The 20,420-nt window shown below is 45.8% G+C and overlaps 1 protein-coding gene across 5 annotated transcripts in view; it reads left to right on the top strand.

The window, feature by feature from the left end:
* The window catches only part of ST7 (suppression of tumorigenicity 7), a 109,717-nt gene that overhangs the window by 29,714 nt on the left and 59,583 nt on the right, over nucleotides 1–20,420 (top strand). For 3 of the 5 annotated variants that reach the window (XR_014939277.1, XR_014939270.1, XM_015853597.3), the window contains exon 1: nucleotides 3,094–3,461. The exons of 1 other annotated variant lie outside the window; for it this stretch is intronic. Coding sequence is in view for 2 of the 4 variants with exons in the window: in XM_015853597.3 (XP_015709083.1) it covers nucleotides 3,440–3,461 (22 nt within the window). In the remaining 2 variants the exon portion in view is untranslated. Of the gene's footprint in view, nucleotides 1–3,093; nucleotides 3,462–8,698; nucleotides 8,783–20,420 lie in introns of those variants that run through there. One more of the 5 variants, XM_015853608.3, reaches the window with a different exon arrangement.

Genomic DNA, 20,420 nt, shown 5'->3' with positions numbered 1-20,420 from the left:
GCTGGAGGTCTTCAGAGCAGAGCTGATGGGTAGCCTGCCTCCAATTTAGGAGAGAGATGACTTTGGTAGAGGCAATATAATTCCGGTAGTTGCTGGATGGGTACAGATTAAACATGCAGTCACTCATGGATTTCCTAAAGCACGTCAGTTGCCTTAAATTTTGTAACATCCTTAATGTTTAATTTTTCGTCTTCTTTATCTATTGGAGGTGTGCTAGTGGCTGAGGAGCACATCCCTTCCTCTGGAAAATATGAATGTACAGCAGAGAACGTTGAATACCATATATATTTGCTGCTTTAAATATAGCTGTCTTGTGGAGAAATGTATGGAAGTTATATTGTAAACGAATCTAATGCTTGAACAATGTCTTGTGCACGTTGTGAGAAGATCATAACAATGATAATTCTTGCACGTTTCCTTTGACATTCTCTGTACGCTAGTTTACATCATCTGAACAGCTGTGTAGGATAGATAGACTTTCTCATAGGAAGAGATGAAATCTGTTAACCCTTCTTTGCAGAATAAACGAAGAGCAAAACTCGGGATAGGAAACAGAAATACTAAATTCTACTAGTCAGTTTATCTAACTGTATGGCTGTGGTCATATAAAGCAGGTGGTTGTAAAATTAAACCTGTTTCTTAAGTGATTTTGGTAGAGTTGATAAAGAATTTTAGTGAAGGTCTGTCAAGCGTTGCTTCCTCCGCAGTGTAAAGCACTGACCTGGCAAAAGTAATGCTAGTGAACAGGAGTATGATGACAATCTTACCAGGGTGTAGTTGTGGTGGTTTGGGCCTTTCAGCCACGTATGCAGTGAGAACCTGGCAGTGGGCCTGGCTCCCTGACACCTGCATGGATGTCACTGGCCGGCCCTTAGGTTTTGCACCTTCTTTGGAAACAAGGCTTTGAGAAGGTCAGATTTGCTCATCAGAGCTAAAATTATCCTTAAGCTATTGCACATTAACACTAGGGGTTTTGTTCCAGGGTTTGGTGTTTAAAGACACTGGGAGCCTTAGGCATGGCACATAATAGACATGTTGGCTTTGTGAGCTTGCCTCGGTGACTTGAAAGCTGAGCCAGAAAGCTTTTGCTTCCTCCACACACCACAGCTTTTTGTGAAGCTGTTGCAGTTAAAGGAGGTGTTACTGGCCCTAAGTGGACAAAATAACTGCTTCAGTTATGGGAATAGCCAAACTGTGGTCCTGTGCCACCAATAGCTTTGCAAGCAGGAATTATTTGGACATGCCTTAATGGTGCTGAGCACCCACACCATGACTGGAAATGTTAATTGTGATTCAGCGACCAGGTCATTTCTTCAGGTGCCAGGTCATTACTTCAGGTGTTTAAGAACAGACTGAAGACATCTGGTTAGTCATTGCCTAAGGGTTGATATGAGTCACCGTGCTCAGGTGTCCATCTGTCAGTGGGGAGATGAAAGGTTGCCCATTGCACAGCATGTTGTGAGATGTCTCACCCCAGAGTATGGCCTCTCCTATCCCTCCGTTCCAGTTAAATGCTTCCAGAAGCCTGGAAGGACTGAGTGTTCTTGGGGTGTGTGCTGCACACATAGAGGCTGTTTGAGGAGCATTCTGTGCCAGCAGAGAAGACCATGAGAAGAGCTCAAAGTGCCTTGCATTTTGCCCTCAACCCTTTATACAAATACAGCAAGGAGATGGGGCTTGGCAGTTTTTTCTCCTCCTTCCTTGCTCTGCTCAGGGCCCAGGGCTGTAGGGAGGAGCACACTGCCATTGCTGGGCATGCACTGCCCTTCCCTGAGAGCAGAGATGCCAGTGGGCTCCTGTGGTTCTGACCTGTGCATTGTTTTCCAGTGGGCTCTTAGGGCAGCAGTGTCTGCCGATGGCTGGGGAGCACTGCTCCCCAGTGCTGGGTGCACTAAGATGCTCTGATGGAAGGTGCCTCCAGCGTTGGCTGTTACCCATTTTCCCTCCCTGCTTACCACAGTGACATGGTGCACTCTGCAAACAGCACAAAAGCCCCTGGCAAACAGAGCAGTGGGAGCATTTGGTAATGGGTAAACTGCAAAAGATCAGAAATAGCCTTTCTTTAAGTGCTTTGCTTAATGGACTTGCATCTATTTCCTTTCTTCTTGGCCACTGGCAGTGCTTTTCTGTCTTTGCCATGGCTGTAGTTGCATGTATTTGCTCAGTGAGACTCATTAAAAACTCCTCATTGTGCCCCCTCTGGACTGTTGTGCTGAAAGATGACCCCCGATATCTGCAAGCTTCTGCACATGGGCTCACTGCTCTGCTGTTCCTGCCAGTGCAAGGCATGGAGATGCCTTTTGTCTGCAGTGGGACTGGAAGGAGTCAGTGGAAACCTTTGTTTCTACAGTTTAACATTTTGAAATTAATGAATATCAGAAAAAATATATTCAATATGCAAAAAAATACACCAAAAAAAAAAATGCACTTGCGGAGGCTAAGAAACACCAGATCTGGAAGGATTAAAGGAATAAAGGAAAGAAGTAAAATAGTCCTTTGGTTGCTAGGATGCTTTTTATCACTGATAGCAGTGCGATTTGGGGTTTGTTCTTCTTTAAATGTGTAATTTATTCACTCTGGTTAGAGCACTGCTACACTGTGTTGTGACAATGGGTTTAAGTAAATGAGATAGTTGGTTACTGCCACGTGAAGGGGATGTCTGAAGTGCAGACTGGCTCGGGGTTTGCATTTTTCTTCGAGGGAAAGATAATGAAGAGCATTAGCAATGGAAATTTGTGATTATTGTATATTGGAAATGCCACAAATGACATTTACTTGGACATTTGTGCCTGGAATTTATTCTGCATGATGTGTTTGCAAAGAAGCACTTTGCGTCTCGTGCAGCTGAGCAGAAGAGTGTGAATTCATGGCAGATATTTCAGACAGCATTAAAGGCGCAGGTCGGGGGGTTTATCGTCGGGGAAGGAGATAGACGTCTGCTGCTTTGTCTTTTGCATTTGGTGACAAAGGAATCCCCATCTGAATTGCTGCGCTCCATCCGAGCCCCCTCCGAGCCTCTGGTTAGCAGCAGTCAGTCTTTGCAGTGTCCTGACGTCATCCAGTGTATGCATGAGCTATGCTATTGTCTTACCCAGAGCAGGGCTGGGGATTGCAGTATCTGGTGTCCGCTACCTATCTCTGCCCGCCGCTCTCGCGGGAGCGACGCCGGCCTTCCCTTATCTCTTGGATTTAACACAGAGGCTCCTGCCTTTGGCTGCCCGAAGAAGGACCTTCGCTCTGGGGGCACGTAGAGCTGTCTGCAGCGTGGAGCAGAGGAGGAGAGAGGAGAGGAGGGTCGGGCAGCTTGGATAGCTCGGACTGCATTGTCTGCCTTCATGACCCCCGCTGTGTAGCGGTCTCATCCCTGCTCTCATATACTCCCTCTTGTCTTCCATTCTTTCTTCTCTCCTTTTTAAAATAGCAGCATCTGGGGCCAGCCATGTTTGGCACCGAATCCTCATGTAAGTAAATGCATCCTGCTTGCATCCTCTTTCTGTTTGAACAGGGCCGGCGGTATTGTTTGCTGTGCACCGCGGTGCCAGCCTGCTTACAAAGGGTCGGGGGATGCAGGAGGGCGGCATCCCCTCCATGCGGCCACATCCTGGCTGCGGGCTGCCAAAGCACCGAGGGGAAAAGGCAGCATCCTTCAATGTGCTAATTGATAAGCTCGTCCTAATTGATAAGCTTGTCTAATGGTCCTTGGTTGCGAGCACTCTGGTGGATGCAGTGCACGGATGGTACATTGAGGGGCTGAGATTGCGGCAGCGTGAGATGGGCTGGAGATGGGGAGGGATGGCTTCATCTGACAGAGAAGATGGTCTCGTTGGCTTTGGTTCTGTTTCTGGGAGCAGAGAGCCTGTCTTGGGATCCTTCCTGTGTCTGAAGAATCCAGAATTTAAATCAGTTGAGTGGAATGCTAAATGCTAGAAGTGGTTCTAAATGTCGGAATGGGTGAAAGATCCAAAAGAACGGCATCGGTTATATGTTGTTGTGTTGATTTTTTCCTGATCTCTGTGCTGGAAAATCATACTTGAGCCTGCCATTAACAGCAACACAGACACATGCCTTGGAAAACAAGGAGCGCTTCTTCCATGGGAGCAGCAATCAGCTCCCTGCAGACCTGGCCATGGATGCAGCCCAGGGCTTGTGGCAGTGGTGCTGGCGCAGCAGTGGGGGGGACCTGTCTTATCTATGATTATCCGCAGACTGAAAAATGCGGCGCTGCACTTCATGCCCATATAACACCGTGCATTGCAAACCCGCCCGGGCACGAAGCAGAGCATCTCCCTGCAGGCGGTGGTGCTGCATCCCCACACTGTGGGGCTGGGGCTGCTCTGCAGCTCGGCTGCTGCCAGGCAGCGGTGAGAGCGTGGGGAGCCCTATGGACCCACTGCTGGTGTGAGGCCGGGCTGGGGCTGGGCAGCTGCTCCCTCTCCACACAGTGCCCGGCAATGGTTCTGCAGAATGGCAGCAAACCCTGTGCCTGGTCTGCTTGTGGATAGTTTTTCAGGCGTTGCAGTAAACATGCTTGAAGCTCCTGGTCGATGGAGCACGAGCAGAAATGCCCACTGCTGTGGCTGTGCCTGTTGATGTTGTGGCCGTATTGATACAATGCAGCCTGTGTGTATGGGGGGGGTGTGCCTGTGCATGCTGCGTGTGACTGTGTGGGGAGGTACAGTCAGTCCTGCACTTGCCCTCCTGCAGGCAGCGCATGCTGCAAACTTGGGAAGTCAGGAGTGCTGGGTGTTCATCTCCGTGCTGCTCTCTTGTTTTACGACGTGCACCATGAAATGGCCTGCCTGGCACATCTGGATGCAGCCACCAACGTGCTGACTGCTTGTTTCCATGGCTCCCGCGTACATACATTTAGGGGATGGGAGCTTGTAGAGCCACTGTCAGTAACATGAACACTACAAATGTCAAATACTCTTTAGTGCTGCTTTTGCTTTTTCCTTCTGACAGCACGAGAAGGGCGGTCGGAGATAACGCGAGGGCAGTGCGGAAGCACAGCGGTGCTTATCGCTGCCTGGGTGCTGGGAAAGACAAACATGGGGCACGGTGGAGTGGCGGGGAGCTGGGACGCGCTGTGTTAGCAGATGCCAGCCCTGCAGCACTGCGAGCTGGGAAAGGGCAACGCAGAGCTGTCTGCAGGGAGCTGGGCTGCAGCACAGCAGCTCCCGTGCGGCCATGCTCTGTGCTTTCCATCAGTCACGTGCCCTCTTTGTCATCCCCATGGGGAACACGTGTGCTGGAGATCGTTCATCCTTAGTGCTTTTGTCCTGACCCCTTCCACACAGCACAGTGTCGGCTGTGGGAGGCTGGGGCGATGTGGCTTAGCTGGAGTTCTTGTGTGATGTAAAGGTGTGGGGCAGGCTGTGGTTCAGAGCTCATAGGGCTTACAAAGAGGGAGGCTGGAAATGGGCGACTGAAGGCTGGAGTGGACATACTGGAAAGCAGCCTTGGAATGGCCACTGAGATGAGGAAGGGACTTGGAGCATCTCCAGTGATGAAGCAAAGTGTACGGAGTCAGACTCTTGTCAGTGATGCCCGGTGCCAGGGCAGGAGGCACAGCCTGGGCCTTCCCTCTGAACACCTGGAGGAATCACTTTGGTGCTGTGCTGCGGGTGGTGGAGCACTGGCACAGCTTGCCCAGAGGCTGCACAGCCTCCTTGGAGATGTTTAAAGCCTCCTGGTCATGGTTCTGGGCAACCTGCTCTGGGTGTCCCTGCTTGAGCGGGGGTTGGGCTGCAGGGCCCTATCAACCTCAGCCATTCTGTGTGGAAAGGGATGCCCTGCCCAATTATACTCCTGTCTGCTCTGTCCTTCAATGTTATTGTTCGTGGGCTATTTTTATTTCATTTTTTTTTCCAAACTCCCAGCCAGAATGCATTAAATGGAAAAGGTTGCACCAAGATAATTGATTTTATAGCATCGGGAGAGTCTTGTAAAACTACGTAAGAGCAGCAGTTAGCAATGAAATGAGAAACCGTAGCGCTGGATATGAAGAGCAATTTCTTCTACCTTAAAAGAGGCAATCTGTGAAGTGAATGCCCAGGTACTAGAACTGAAGTTTTCACTTCATTAGTTGAGTAGGGAGCCTGGGCCCCAGCTCCAAAGCTGTACAGTACTGGTCTCCCATCAGTCAGGGCTGTCGGGGCATTGCAGAATCAGGTCAAAGAGACTGGCTTAGCTACAGAAGCTTCAAATGCCAGAGTAAACCTGGATTATGGAGGGGATTGAGATTGTAGGAGTTGTAATAAACTTGGCAAATTCAACAGTGAGACTTCAAGATATTTGGAGGGAAAAGCAGTCTCCCCTTCTTTCTGCTTCACGAGGGATTTTAGATACTTACTGAGCTGTCACTATTTTCTTCAAAGGCTTTTTAAAAAATCATAACCTTGAGATAAGAGAAGGTCTGTAGCTTGTGTAAACTCCATTGCTGTGTTACTTCATTAGCTGCCCAAGGTGCTGTCTGCAAGCACTTGGCTGTGTGTGTGCTCAGGAGGGCTGGAAGCTCAATTCAGCTTTCTCCTCCAGCAGTGCCAGTGCCAGTGAGAATTCGCTGCTTGAGCTGTTTGCAAACATGCAGCTGTTGGAGAAGTTTAACTGTGTGTTACCCAATAAGAGTGCTGGGATGAATGGAGACAACTTGCAGGCTGGATTTGACACACTCATTTGACAGTGTGAGACCTCCTGGTTCTTGTAGCCCTCAGTCACCTTTTGTGTCTCATCAGTTTGGAGGTCGCAAATATCTGATGGAAGGTTCTGAGTGTGATTCTTATCAGTGCTGCAGCTGTGTCCATAGGTGAGTTTCTAGAACTGGGAGGAGATCTGAAAGTGCAGGCAGTGAATGGGGTACCATCTTTCTTCCTCCCATATTGTCTCGTTACATTTGATCCTTGCCATAGCTAAAATCCTAAACTGTGGTCAGCAGAGAGGCCCATGATTGGTTAAAATTGATAAGAATTATTTTAGATTAAATATGGAAATGATAGAATAATTTGTGTTGAAGGGACCAGTACCTCCTTCAGACCTGGACTGATCTCCAGGTTACATCCATCTCAATGGATGTATTATATGGATGTTATACCATCTCGGTCCATCCACATATTTGCAAAATGATGGGAGATTAAAATGAGCTTCAGCTTTGACCAGTTTGATTTACAGAACCAGAAACAAGGATCAATCTTTAAGCCCAAGGACAGCTGAAAGGCTATTAGAGTCCCGTTGGGCCACATGACCCAGATAGGAAGTTCAGTACATGCAGTGGGGACTGCAGCGAGCCAGACTAGAAGCACTGGAGTTCCGTGTGATTCTGGGGGTAACCAGCGTCAGTGCCCCACTAAAAACTTATTTGCAGAACAGTCTAAGCCTTTGGTTTCCATCTGAGCTAGAATCGCCTGCTGATCACTGAAGCACCAGGGAAGGTCTATAAAGAGCTGTGAAGAGTACTGTAAATTTGGGGTGATGGAGTATTCCAAGTTGCAGGATTGACAGATATCTTTCCTGCTTGTTAAAACACTGCTGAAACACCAATATTTAGACCCTTTCATATTAAGGTCGCTACCTATAACAAGGTCTGCAGGAGGTTTAGAAATGACTTTTTGTTCAATATCATATAGGATAGGACACTGAGCCTCTGTAATAGGGAATAAAGATGTAAAACTACAGAGAAAAACATCCAGAATCCAGTGTAGCTCAGTGGAAAATGGACTGGCTGTGTTATGTTTGGCCAATGAGAAGCCCATGCTAAGAGACCAAATTATGATGCTCAGAAACCAGGATTCTGTGTGGACCCACATTCTGCCTAGGCCAAGAAATATGCCACTGTTTGCAGCATCATATGGAAAGTGTTTTAGGAGTTCCTAAGGCTGTTTGTGGGTTTCATTTTGAATTGGGATCTTGAGGTAATTCGAGTGTTCCAAACAGCAAGTGGAAATCAGCAGGGAAATTCTTGTGAGACTCTAAGGCAGTGATGCAAAGTTAAGGTCTGTTGTGTGTGAGAAGTGTGTAGTTACAGTGGGGACTTTCCACATTTGTATAGGCCTTAAAATAGCTTTTCTAAAGGATCAACTGGGCAGGGAGGGATGAGAGAGTGATGTGAATGAGCTCTGAAAGAATGCAATCTGTACTCGGAAGGTCTGTAGCCTAAGATGCTCTGGGAGGTTTTGAAGATGTCAGCATAAAGATGGTCCATCTCCTTTTGCCTCTCATCTTTTACATGCTACTCATTAGCCCAGTGATTTTGCTTCTGCAGTGAGAATGTGATTTCATGTCTGTCATCACACCAGCAAATGCTGGTTTCCATGTTGCTGCTAGGACCAGTGTCTGTGAGTGTACCTATCCTGCAGAACTCGTCTGCCTGTGGAAGTACCCAGCTTGTGGTGCAGCAAGGAGTTTTAAGAGGTTGCATTCTTGATGTTGATGAGTTGTACTTACGAAAGTGCAGCAAAAGGAGAATGTACTCACTCGCAGCCTTTGAAGTTCCTGGATGATGGTAGTAGAAAAAGGAGATGGTGTAGTTTTTGCTGTGTTCTTCAGGGGATCGTATTGTGAGGTGGCAACTGGGGAGTGATTATGACACATACACAGCAGTTCTGTGGAGCGCAGAAAATGGCAGCTGACTCCACCTGTAAGATCACTGCTGCAGGATCAGCAGACAGCAGCATCCCAAGCAGAACCTGAAGTGCATAAATCACACTGGCTGTCCAATACTCAGTCGCTGTGATTCTGAGAAAGCTTAGCACAAGGAAAATACCGCTGGTCACAAATGAAGAAACAAGTAAGTGTGATTATGAGTAATGCTGAAACATGCTATAAAGGTGTATTTATCATTTACAGGAGCTGAATGTGGAAGCTGTTATCCTCACTAGCCATTTCTCCTGGCAGCTGCCTTCATGGCAGGCTTTAGCCAGGCATCCTGGGCTGTCTCAGTGGTAGCAAGAAATGAAACCAAACTGTTCATCTAAAATGGCCTAGAGATTTCATAGGCAGTAGGTGGAGGGGAAGGTCTGTGAGAGGGTTAACTAAGCTGGGGGAAGTGCTCCTGCAGCTCAGCAGCATGTATCAGCCTGGTTATTCTCTGCTTGCGTGGTCCACAGTGATAACTGCAGATAAGCTGTTATTATAATGTACAGAGCGTGATAATCAGTCTGCCTCTGCAGATGGATGGAAAAAAGCTCCAAGTGGTGGAAATAAGCAGCCAGATAAAAAAGCAGCAAGATCGGAGCTGCAGAGCTCTCATTCTGGAGTGGAAGTTCCCCCAGGAAACCTCCCATGCATTGAGAGGCTTCATGCATTCGGATTATATGAGGGAAATAGGGGAATATAGTGTCCTTTTTAACAGAGCAGAAATGTACTTTCTGTGACCGTAAAACTGGGAACATATTCCTGACTTAGTAGTGAGTTCATTCGGAGGCTTCAGGCCTGGGAGTGCTGGTGGACAGAAGGTAGGCCGTGAGCCAGCAGTGTGCCCTTGTACTGAGGTGCATTGAAAAAGAGCATGGCGAGCAGGTTAAGGGAGGTGATCCTTCCCATCTAATACGCTGTGTTGAGGCCACATCTGGAGTGCTCCTTCCAGTTCTGGGCTCAACTACTGGAGAGAATCCAGCAGAGGACGACAAAGATGATGAGGGGCCTGGAGAGCCTCCCTTGTGAGGAAAGACTGAGAGACCTGGCACTGTCCAGCTTAGAGAAGACTGAGGGGAACTCATACATATCTGAAGGGCAGGACTCAAGTGGATTGGGTCAGGTTCTTTTTGGTGATGCGTAGTGACAGCACAAGGGGCAACAGGTGCAAACTGGAACGCAGGAGTTCTGTCAGGGGTACAGTAGCTGCAATGATCAGGAGATTTAATTACCTGCCCAGGAGTTATCTCAGTAGCTATACATATTTATATTGTACCTAAGTATTTATGCATATTACTATGCTAGGATATACCTGCATGCCACAGAAGGTGTTCTTGCTGTGGGCATTGTGAGTCACAGCCTGCACTGACCCGTTCTGATGTGAACAGACATCAGGTTGGTTGTTCTGGAGCGTTGCATGTATGCCAATAACTTACAGTCTCTTTAGTTCCTGGCTGCATTTCAGTGATAAATGAAGCTGTAGATTCAAAATCAGTGCCCTGTGCTGCAGGAGATTTGAGCTACGTGTCTGGCGTTTCGCTGTGCTTTGTCTTGTTTGTCTGTCTCTAGCAATGTTCAGTTGATTCTTCCATAAAATAAAGTGCATATAAATAGTCACACAGAGCTATGCAAAAGGACAAGAGGAAAAGGCACATATTGGGGCTTGCCATCCTTAATAGTATTCCCTTAAACATCCACACTTCCCTGGGGGTACAGAGCGATGTGTGTCTGTAATCCAGGCTGTCAGTGCAGTCGCTGTCCCTGCACAGCGAGGTACTGCTTGTAGCAGCTCATGTTTGCAGTAAATGCACATTCTCAATTATTTCTGAAAAACATTATTTCAGAAATGTGCATTTTCAGCTATTCTCCTTCTGTTCACTGATTATACTAGAAAGAAAGATGTGGCTGTGTCATAGAATGACCTGAGTTGAAAGGGACCTTAAAGATTACCCAGCCCCAACCCAGTGCCATGGGCAGGGCTGCCGCCCCCCAGCTCAGGCTGCCCAGGGCTCCATCCAACCTGGCCTTGAGTGCCTTCGGGAATGGGGCACCCCAGCTTCCATGGGCAGCTGTGCCAGTGCCTCACCGCCCTCTGAGTAAAGATTTCCCCCCTAACATCTAATCTAAATCTCCTCTTTCTTAATTTAAAACCACTCCCTCTTGTCCCATCATTATCTGCCCATACCTCAAGGTATGGCTTTAAGCTTCCTTTTCCTTTATAAAGTTGCTTCTTCCAGGGACTCATACCTGAGCCCAAGGGAACTGAACTTATATCTGATTGCTCCTCTTTAATTGATTTCACGTCAATGATTTCAGGAGTCTTTCATCCAAAACAATGCCAACAACAGCAGTTGGCATATCGTAGGAGTCACTGCAGCCAAGTCTCAGCATTGTCCATTTGCAGCTGTTCCCCTTCTCTTTGGGAGCACCATGTCAATATGGTATCGAGCAGTGAAAGACTTACCCAAATAGATGTCAAAACCTTTTACTGGGGGCTCTTAAGAGCTGAGACTGATGGATGAGATCAGCTTTTTCTGTGAGTACTCTTCTCCGAGATCACCCAACCATCCACCTACCACCACTATAACTCCACTAACCATGTCCCCCAGTACAGCACCTACACATTTCTTGCACACCTCCAGGGATGGCAACTCAACCACCTCCCTGGGCAGCCCATCTCAGGCTTCTTAACATGCATGAGAATGAACTTTTATAAGGGGTTTGAAGTTCACATCTGCCAAAGTGGAACTGCAGTTTCCAAACATAACAAATGAATAACTTTGTTTGTGGAAGGTCTTGGAATTCTCCAGTTATGTGCTGGGTTTTTTTTTTATATGTAAGTTTATAAATGGTCAGGGGTATCATCCAAGTGGAGACCGGTGATGAGTGGTGCTTCTCAAGGGAGAACCTTATAGCAGCCTTCTAGTACCTGAAAGGGGCTGACAGGAAAGCTGGAGAGGGACTTGTAAGGGCAGGTAGCGACAGGATAAGGGGAAATGGTTTTAAACTGAAGAGGACAGATTTAAACTAGATATTAGAACAAAATTATTTACTGTGAGGGTGGTGAGATGCTGGAACACAACCAGAGAGGTTGTGGTTGCCCCCTGGAAGCATTCAAGGCCAGGCTGGATGGAGCTTTGAGCAACCTGATCTAGTGGGAGGTATCGCTGCTTCTAGCAGGGGAGTTGGAACTAGACAGTCTTAAAGGTCCCTTCCAAACCAAATCACTCTGTGATTCTATGATATCAAGAGAAGCAGTGGGAGAGACAGAAATGAGCAGGTTTGATAGTGGAGTCCTGCCTGCTTGCTTGAAATTGCAATCAAGACATTGGTATCCTTTTACTCTAATATCCAGAAGAGAAGATGATTGTAGATTTGCTGTAGTACACGTTGTTATCCTGCTGTGGGAACAGGAGTTAATCATGTCCATGAAGCCAGTGCTCCTGCTCCTGCTTGAGCTGGGAAAATCAGGCGGTGTCTGTTGAACTGGGGAGGAGAAGCAGCGATCCCAAAGGCCATCCAGTGTGCAGGGGGTTGTCACAAATCTTATTTATTTCCAGAGCTTTTCAGAGCCTGCAGTGTAGGCAGGCTTCTTTCTCCTTCCCTCACTTGCTGATGGCTGCTTTTGTTGTTTTCTCTAGGTCTGTCAATCCTGACTGTGCTCTATTTTACTGAGAGCACCAATTAGAAAGCCGAGCATTTGCTCTTCCTCCCAGATGGCTCCCTCTGCGATACCGGGAGCAATCTGTGCTGTAACAAAATGGGCACAAGCCCAATCTGTAATCTTGTGCACAGATCAGTGCAGCCTGCCATTTTAAAATGAACTGATAGTGGGGTGGGAGCAAACCGTGTAGTTAGTGGGAAGGAGCTGAACTGGGATAGAGTAGCAATAGGAGAAAGGAGAAACTGCCTGGTGCTGCTTTGCATTAGCCTGGCTTGCTCCTAATCCTTATAGCCATCCAGCATTGATGCTAGCAGTAAAACAATACCAGTCCCTGTGTGCTGCTGTGTTATTTTCAGCTCCTGTCAATACGAGGCATTTCTATTTAATTTGCATCCTTTTTCCCCCTCCTCTTTCTCTAATGAACAAGTGAGTACAGCAAATGCATTTATGTACTTCTCAGCAATGCCTCCCCTCTAGCTGCGTGTACCCTTAAGATTGCTTTCAATTCATTGCTCACTATAGATCTGTCAGCATCTTGTAGTAAGAGAAAATAGCTGAATGTCTCTGCTTTTTGATTCCATGTCCTGCAGTTTCCAGCTGCTTCATGGACATTTTGGTTCAGAACTCAGATTTCTGAGTGTAAACCTATAGTCGAAGATCATCAAGTCCAACCGCAGCCTAACCATAGTACCTTAACTCTAACAACCCTCTGCTAAATCGCATCCCTGAGCACCACATCCAAATGGATCTTAAACACATCCAGGGATGGCAATTCAAGCACCTCCCTTTGCCTGCTTAGCTGCTGGAAGCTCAGTGTCCTTTCTGCTACAGCCCATACAGTATGCCAGATAAGGTTGCCTGAGCATAAAAAGATACACTGATTTAATTCAGTAAATCTGCAAGGCCGTATTTCAGTCTCTGGTAGACAGACCGGGTTTGGAGAGCTCGGTCTGCTATGGAGAGGTCTTTGGCATGAAGAAGAATAGGCAGCTAGGAGTTCTGCCTTTATCCTCAGTTTACAGGTCAGTACTGAGTGTTTTGGAAGCGGACAGAAATCAGTTCTGAAACAAAAAGATGTTTTAAAATAGAATCCCTAAAAAGGTAAGAGATCAGTCAGCTGCTAAAAGAAGCCAGCTCTGCTGGAGGAGGGAGGCAGACAGACAGACAGAAAATGGCTGTTGTTATCTATGACATGGCCTTCAGCTATTTGGCCTGGAGTAGCCTCTCATATTTTTATCTCAAACCTGTTGGTTTTTAAATTGCTGCTGCTAGTGCGCTGCTTTCTGCTCACAGGACTTGATGTTCTTTGAGTGGACAGGTAGGTGGACATCTCTAACAGGTAAGGAGCAGTTTCACCCACGTTTCACCCAAATTTATCTCTGCACAAAGCAGCGTTTCTTCCAATTCCTGTCACTGATTACATCTTTGAACAAGCTGCAGGGACTGCTTGGCAGCAAACGCCTGTTGGAGCTCCAGCAGCTCCTGCACTCCAGGGCAGAGCAGCACAGGCTTGAAGCAATTACAGAAATTTATGTTGTAGTCACTTATATCCCCACTTTTCTACTCTCTCTCTCTGAGTTTGTGGCTGTTGCTGAGTAGAAGAATGAGAGCTTGTGTATGCTTGTGTGATTACAAAGGTAAACCTTGCATTTTGTGTTACATCCTCCCCCAAACACACAGAGCAATTCAGTGAGGAGGTCAGGTGTTGGGTGAAATGTAGTGAAAAGAGTGAGGAAATAAAAACAGTGGCTTCAAATGCATTGATTTCCTGACTAAGGTACTGTATTCTGATTCCTAACGAAATTTAGCACTGTGCACTTTTCATTGTTGAATTCTACTCTGATTATTAGTATCGTTTCAGATGGAAGGCAAATGGTGTTTCTGTCATTAATTAAGTTACAGTAAAGCAGTGAATTGCAGAAATAATGAGTTTTAACATGGCTGATGGATTTAGATCAGTCAGCCATTATCAGCAATTCTTTCTCACTCCTTTTATTTCTCCGTATTTCATCTGGGCACTCAAGTAAAGTGAAACCAGTCAAAGCTGAGGTACTGTCTGTGCATTTAGAGTACAGATTTTTGTCACACCTTAAGTTTTATTGTGTTGTCAGTAGGCAGAATCCTGCGAACCATCAGCGTCAGAGGGATGAACTGTGGAAAATGGCCTTTCCTCTGAAATAAATAGCTTGCTTTCTGAAAAGTCACTGCTGAGATAACAAACATCTATCAAAGCATTCAGATAATAAGGCATCTCTTATAGACTGTGAGTGCTGAGATTGACTGTCAGGATGCATCCTTATCACAGGGGTCTGTCTGTGGCCCAGACTGGAGTCAATTTAACCCTGCTCAACCTGTGGGACTTCAGTCTTGCTGCACTGTTGTCCTCCAGCAGCAGCATTGGGATGGGGACACAACTATCTGAAGTCTCCTAACCAGATCTTTCATTATGTTTGAGCACTGTGCTCACAAGGGATATGATTTAACTGGGAAGTATTGGTAATGGTTGGACTGGACGATCTTCTAGGTCTTTTCCAACCTTGATAATTCTGTGATTCTGTGAAGATGGTTCTTGTGGGTGAGAGTCTTTAGAATCTGCTTGTATTCAGAAGAAATAAATATTAGATTTTTTGTCTTCTTTTGTGATTTAAGATGGGCTCCCCAGTGAAGACGCTGTATATATTTAACTGCACTACTAAGCCATTTCTGTTGAGAGGCTTAGGTGGCTGAAAAATGCAAGGCATGAAGGGGACATTTGAGGCTCAGGACAGTTGCCTAAATGAGGTTTCTTGGGTTGATAGCACTAATACTCTGGGTGTATTCTGTCTGTGTTTCAGAGACACATCTCAGACAGCTTTGGATGCATGTGCTTAGGCAGCTGATGAGATCCTAAAGAAACTGAGTCGCATAAAGTACTGTGGGTTTCTCAGATTCCTGAGTAACTGTGGGGGCTTTGCTTGCTTTTTAGTTTAGTCGTGTTCTTATTTTTGCTTTTGTTTTGAAGGGTAGAGAGTAGAAGTCAAAGTGATAATGATAAACTTGGGCTCTGGCAAGGCGCCCGCGTCAACTGTTGCAGTCATTAACCCTGGCTGCTTAATGGCTCAGGCACAGGGAGGAACATGCTGTACTTGAATTATCTGGCTCCCTCCGTTTGCCATTTACAAGCAGGGACAGACAGAAGACAAACATTTCTTCCCCTAAATATGGGACTTGTTATAGTTTAGTTGCTTGGCAGTCAACTTGACTGTAAATTAAGCAGACTATTAAGCAATGCTACTGGTTTCCTTCCTTCTATGGCTTTGTGGGATATTCTGTGATCTTTGTACCGTTACAGCGTTTGCCCCCATCTATTTAACTGCAGCAGGAGGTAGGCATTGCTGTCACATGGCTTCTGTGGAAAGAAAGTCACTGTGTTTTTAGGTGCTCCTCCTGCAGGCTTTTTCTTTCCATATGACACTGCTTTTGTATCCCTGCCACTTCAGTTTCTCCTTTTAAGCTCATTGGCAACATCTGTTGCTGCTTTCTATAATTCATGCTGGTGGAAGGGGAATGACAGCAACTGCCTGTGCTTTCCACATAGGTATTCAGAGTCATTTATTTATATACTGGCACATCTACATTCCTTCATTATACATTTACCCCGGTTCAAAACAAATTATTCTCTCTCAGCCCTATCTGGACTGAAGCATAACTTCACCTCCTCCTCAGTATAGGAAAATAAGACCAGCTCCTGTCAGGAAAAACATAAGTTTCCATATCAGGTTGTGTTCCTATGGCTTTGTGGTGATAAAAGTAGTGTCAGCAACATGGAAAGCACTGACAGTTCCCTGGAAAATATCTGTATGTGTTAGATCTCGAGTAGACACTTGTATTCCTGCAATCAAAACAACAGTGTTAATTATTAATAAATGCTAATAGACTGCTGCTAAAAAGTGTTCTGAATAATGCTGATAAAATATATGTACAAGATTCCAGATGCTGAGCATGGCTTACCTCAGGGCCATAGGAAGAAAGGGCTTTTGAAGATCTGGGTTTATGTCTGTAGAAATTACTTGTAATCCTGGTATGCTTTGTTTTGATGTGCCCTTTTCTTGCCGTCCAATTTAGTAACAGATTCATGATAAAGTCACTAACTGCAGTAAGAAATAGGAATCTCATGGGAAAAAAAGCAAACTCTGTGTAAGATAAAAAATGACAGTCTCATTTGTTGGAAACTTACGGTGCGTCCTTGTTTATTTGACATTTAGAGATAAGACCTTTTGTTTTAGTATTATTCCTTTTACATCACGTCATTTGACTTTCCCAGCCAATGAGCACCAAAGTGTAATTACAGTAACCACAGGAGCTGCTAAATGAAAGAGCATTCAAATACGGGAATTAGTAGAGCTGTGGTTACCTAATGACTGCAGTGCATTTTGTAAATGTGACATGCAAATTTGAATGGGGCAACACCTGGAATCTTTTCCTAGCAGTGGAGAAGAAGCCCAGGTCACCATTCTTAGGTTGGCAGTCCCCATGGTGGTGAGGAAGGGTTGGGTGCAAATGGAAGGCTGAATGGTAGTGAAGGAATAGATCTGGGCAGAGTTCTGAAGAGTGTGGCACCTTTCGGCTATGAATTAAGGAGACGTAGAATCTCAGAAAGGCTTATAATGGTGTGTTCATTAAAGACCATCCAGTTTCAAGCCCGTGCCATGGGCAGGGCTGCCACCCACCGGCTCAGGTTGGCCATGGCCCCATCCAACCTGACCTTGAGTACCTCCATGAATGGGGTGTCCACAGCTTCTCTGGGCAGCTGTGCCAGTGCCTCACTGCCCCCTGAATAAAGGATTTCTCTCTAACATCTCATCTAAATCTCCACTCTTTTAACTTAAAAGCATTCCCACTTGTCCTGTCACCATCTGCCCATGTAAAAACTTGGTCTCCCTCCCATTTGTTTGCCCTCTTGAAGTACTGGAAGAGCCTTCTCTTCTCCAGGCTGAAGAAGTACAGCTCCCTCAGCCTTTCTTCATAGGAGAGGTGCTCCCACCCCAGTCATCTTTGTGGCCCTCCTCTGGACACCTCTGGTGAAACAAGCTGTAACATAGACATTAATCAACTCTATGGAATACAAAATCCATGTAATTCACAGACAGATGTCATGTATTGCATACATTAAATTTACATGCAAAATTAATGTCATTTCTTCCTGCTTCAATATGTTTGCTCTTTATTACTAGAAACAGATTTACTGTCAGAAAAAGTTAAAGAGGGAAAATATATGCGTGCTCACTGTCTACACATATAAAATGCACAGAGGGAGCTCCACATTAAACAGAATTATAGATGCCACGTTTCAAAAGAAACCTGACTCTAATGAAATCTGTCAGACGCCGATTGTAGAAAGATGCTTTGATTCCTTTAAAATGATAGATCATAATTTTTTCCAGAGGGGAAAGCATATACGGAACACAAGCTTTAATTATGCCTACGAAGACTGAAAGTTTGTGTCATTTCAAGTAAGAATGGAGGTGACGTTTCATCTGAGTTCTTTTAAGATTTGGATGCAGGCCTCATTAGGTTGAGCTGATGCTTACGGCATTCTGCAAACAACAGCATACATATGTCCAAAAAGCTGAAGATAGAAATTTAATGTAAAGCTTGAAGGACAAAATGAGTGAGCGGGGCTTATGTCACTTAATAAATGGAGCTTAGGATTTTGTAGGAAGGACATGCCTATGTTGTGCAGTGGGGAGAACTTCAAGTGAGCTTCTTCAGTAACACCAAAGCAGCGTTCTTCTTCAGCACTGTGTTCAAGCTGATCAGTCTTTCAAGTTGTTTAATAGGGTTTTAGCGCTGCTGCAGATGGAGATGAGTATCTTCAAGAACCTCAAGGATTTCTTGAAACTCTACAGAGGATTCCCTCAGGGTGCTCTGTACCACCCTTCGTTGTGTGGCTGAGGTGTTTCCTGCATCTTCTGTAGTAGGGTTTTGTTTGGACAGTACTCTGGTGCTGTGCCCAGTGTGGTTTGAGGGTCGCGGCACCACAAGCCACCACCACAAGGCAGGGTGCCTCACGCTGTACTGATTGCTGGATTTGGGGTGAGTCAGCCCTGGCTAATGGCTCTTGTCTGAGTGGACTGCTTAGTCCTTCCCTAGGCTGGGCAGATAGCACTGCCATAGCCCCCAGCATTGCAAAAACTGATTATGGATTTCATTCTTGTGATTGAGCTGTTGCAGTGAAATGATTTCCTCTTCTTGAACAAGATTATTTTCCTTCAAGGTTAGAGGAATTATTTAATTTGTCCCTTAAATAAAATAAGCCATGATATTCCTTGCTCATGTTCCTTTCTGCGTCCAATCTGTCTGCTCATCAGCTGCTTTCTTGCAATGTGTTTCCCAACTTTTCAGCTGAACTGTGGGGAAATCTGTTCTTAGGAAAAGCTTTCAAAAGGATTTACTAAGAAAAATAAACTGTTCGATGTCAGCGGGGACTCTGACTGGAGATTTGCCCACTGGCATTAGAACGCGTTTGGCCCATCACTGTTCACTGTGCGACCCAGCTGCATAAGGATAAGGCAGCAGCTCAGCAGGGCCTGCTGTCATTGCTTGTTCATGTTTCTGTGCTGCCTGTTTACCTGTAGCTTTGCCTCAGCAATGCTCATCCAGATCAGTTTTCTCGGGGTTATTCACCTGTGTTTCCAAACTCGTCGCTATGTGGAAGCCATCTGCTGTGTGCTCATTCCGTGGCATTTCTGATGTGTGCCCACATGTTGGTGTTCTCTCACAGCACTGAAGGCAGCGGGACGGGCAGACTGTGCTGAGAGGGCATTGTATTTCTAGACAGTGTCCTGCTGCCTATTGACAGTATTAAACTAACTTGGGGAAACCGATAATGTTAAATTAACTTGGGAAAACTATACTAAAAAGAAAGCAACAGCTGATGTATTCATGCAGAGATCAACAAATCTTTCCCCACTGCATATCAACAAAATACATTTTTAATACAGCTGTAAAACGTAGCATCTCTTGTTGCCATCTCAGGCTTTCCGACCTATTGGCGTCTCCCACCCTTGGCTTCCACTGCCAGTGCTACCTCAGTACAGTACCTCAGTAAATGGCTTTGCTGAGCAGTGTTCCTCTCGACTCCCGTAGCAGTTTCCTTCAGGCAGCAGTGTCTTAATGTGCTCAGGTGGTTTTCCCTGCCTTCCTGGGCTGATGACATTTCTTGTTTTCAAAGTGTCGACTAGGATCTTTCTGCTCAGTGGTAACTTCAGCATTTAGTACGATATCAATTGCATAACATGAAGAATGAGCTCTTCAAGGACCCATTCCTTGAGAATGTGGCTGGAACTTAAGGTGAACTATTTTCCCTTTCAAAAAGTAATAAAGAAAATAGATGGTAACCGTATATGGGGAGATCCAAACCCAACATAATAGGTTATATGTAGCATTCACTTTCTCTGCTCGAGGGAGTTTTTAAGGCTGCAAAGCTATGTTAGTTTTTTCTTTTAATGACTTCTTTGTGGTTTACTTCATCTTCCATCCCCTATATATAATGCTAGCTGGCAAGTCTGCCTCATTGACCTCCGTAGTGCTGACTACCGTGCTGTGCTGAGACAGGGCGGACCAAGATTAGCTCTGCTGGAAAGCACTAAATGAAATACCTTTCTTTGAATGTAATCATCTGTTTTCTGTAATGCCTTCTTGGTTTGGAGAAGGTCTGAGCCATTCACTTTACCAGTGTTTTAGGAAGCTACTCCCTGGAAACAACAGGGAGTGCAAAGGTAGAACTGCTGGCCAGCCACGCTGCAGGAGTGTTCTACCTTCAGCTCAGCATTTAAACAGAGACGCAGTCTGCTAAGTGCAAAGAGGAATATTTCTTCTTGCTTCATCTGCTTTCTGCATCATGGCATCTACTGTTACCTGCAGTTTGATGTGGCATGACATGCCAAATATTTCCGTAGAGTTGTTTACTCCAATATGTGAGGATGCACTCTTCACCTCCTTGATATCTGCTGGGGAACTCAGAGAGGCGAACACATATTTGTCTTCACAGGTTGCAGGCTGTAGCTAAATGTGGGAGCTTCAGACACCGCTGAATGTTTCACACAGGCTTTGGATTTGCTATTTAGAGCCACTGCAGCATCTGACT

The sequence above is a fragment of the Coturnix japonica genome, chromosome 1 (assembly GCF_054131305.1).
Source record: "Coturnix japonica strain WE chromosome 1, WE-NBRP24, whole genome shotgun sequence".
Lineage (NCBI taxonomy): Eukaryota > Metazoa > Chordata > Aves > Galliformes > Phasianidae > Coturnix > Coturnix japonica.
The sequence above is the reverse complement of the archived record's forward strand: the minus strand, read 5'-3'. Positions and strand labels throughout refer to the sequence as shown.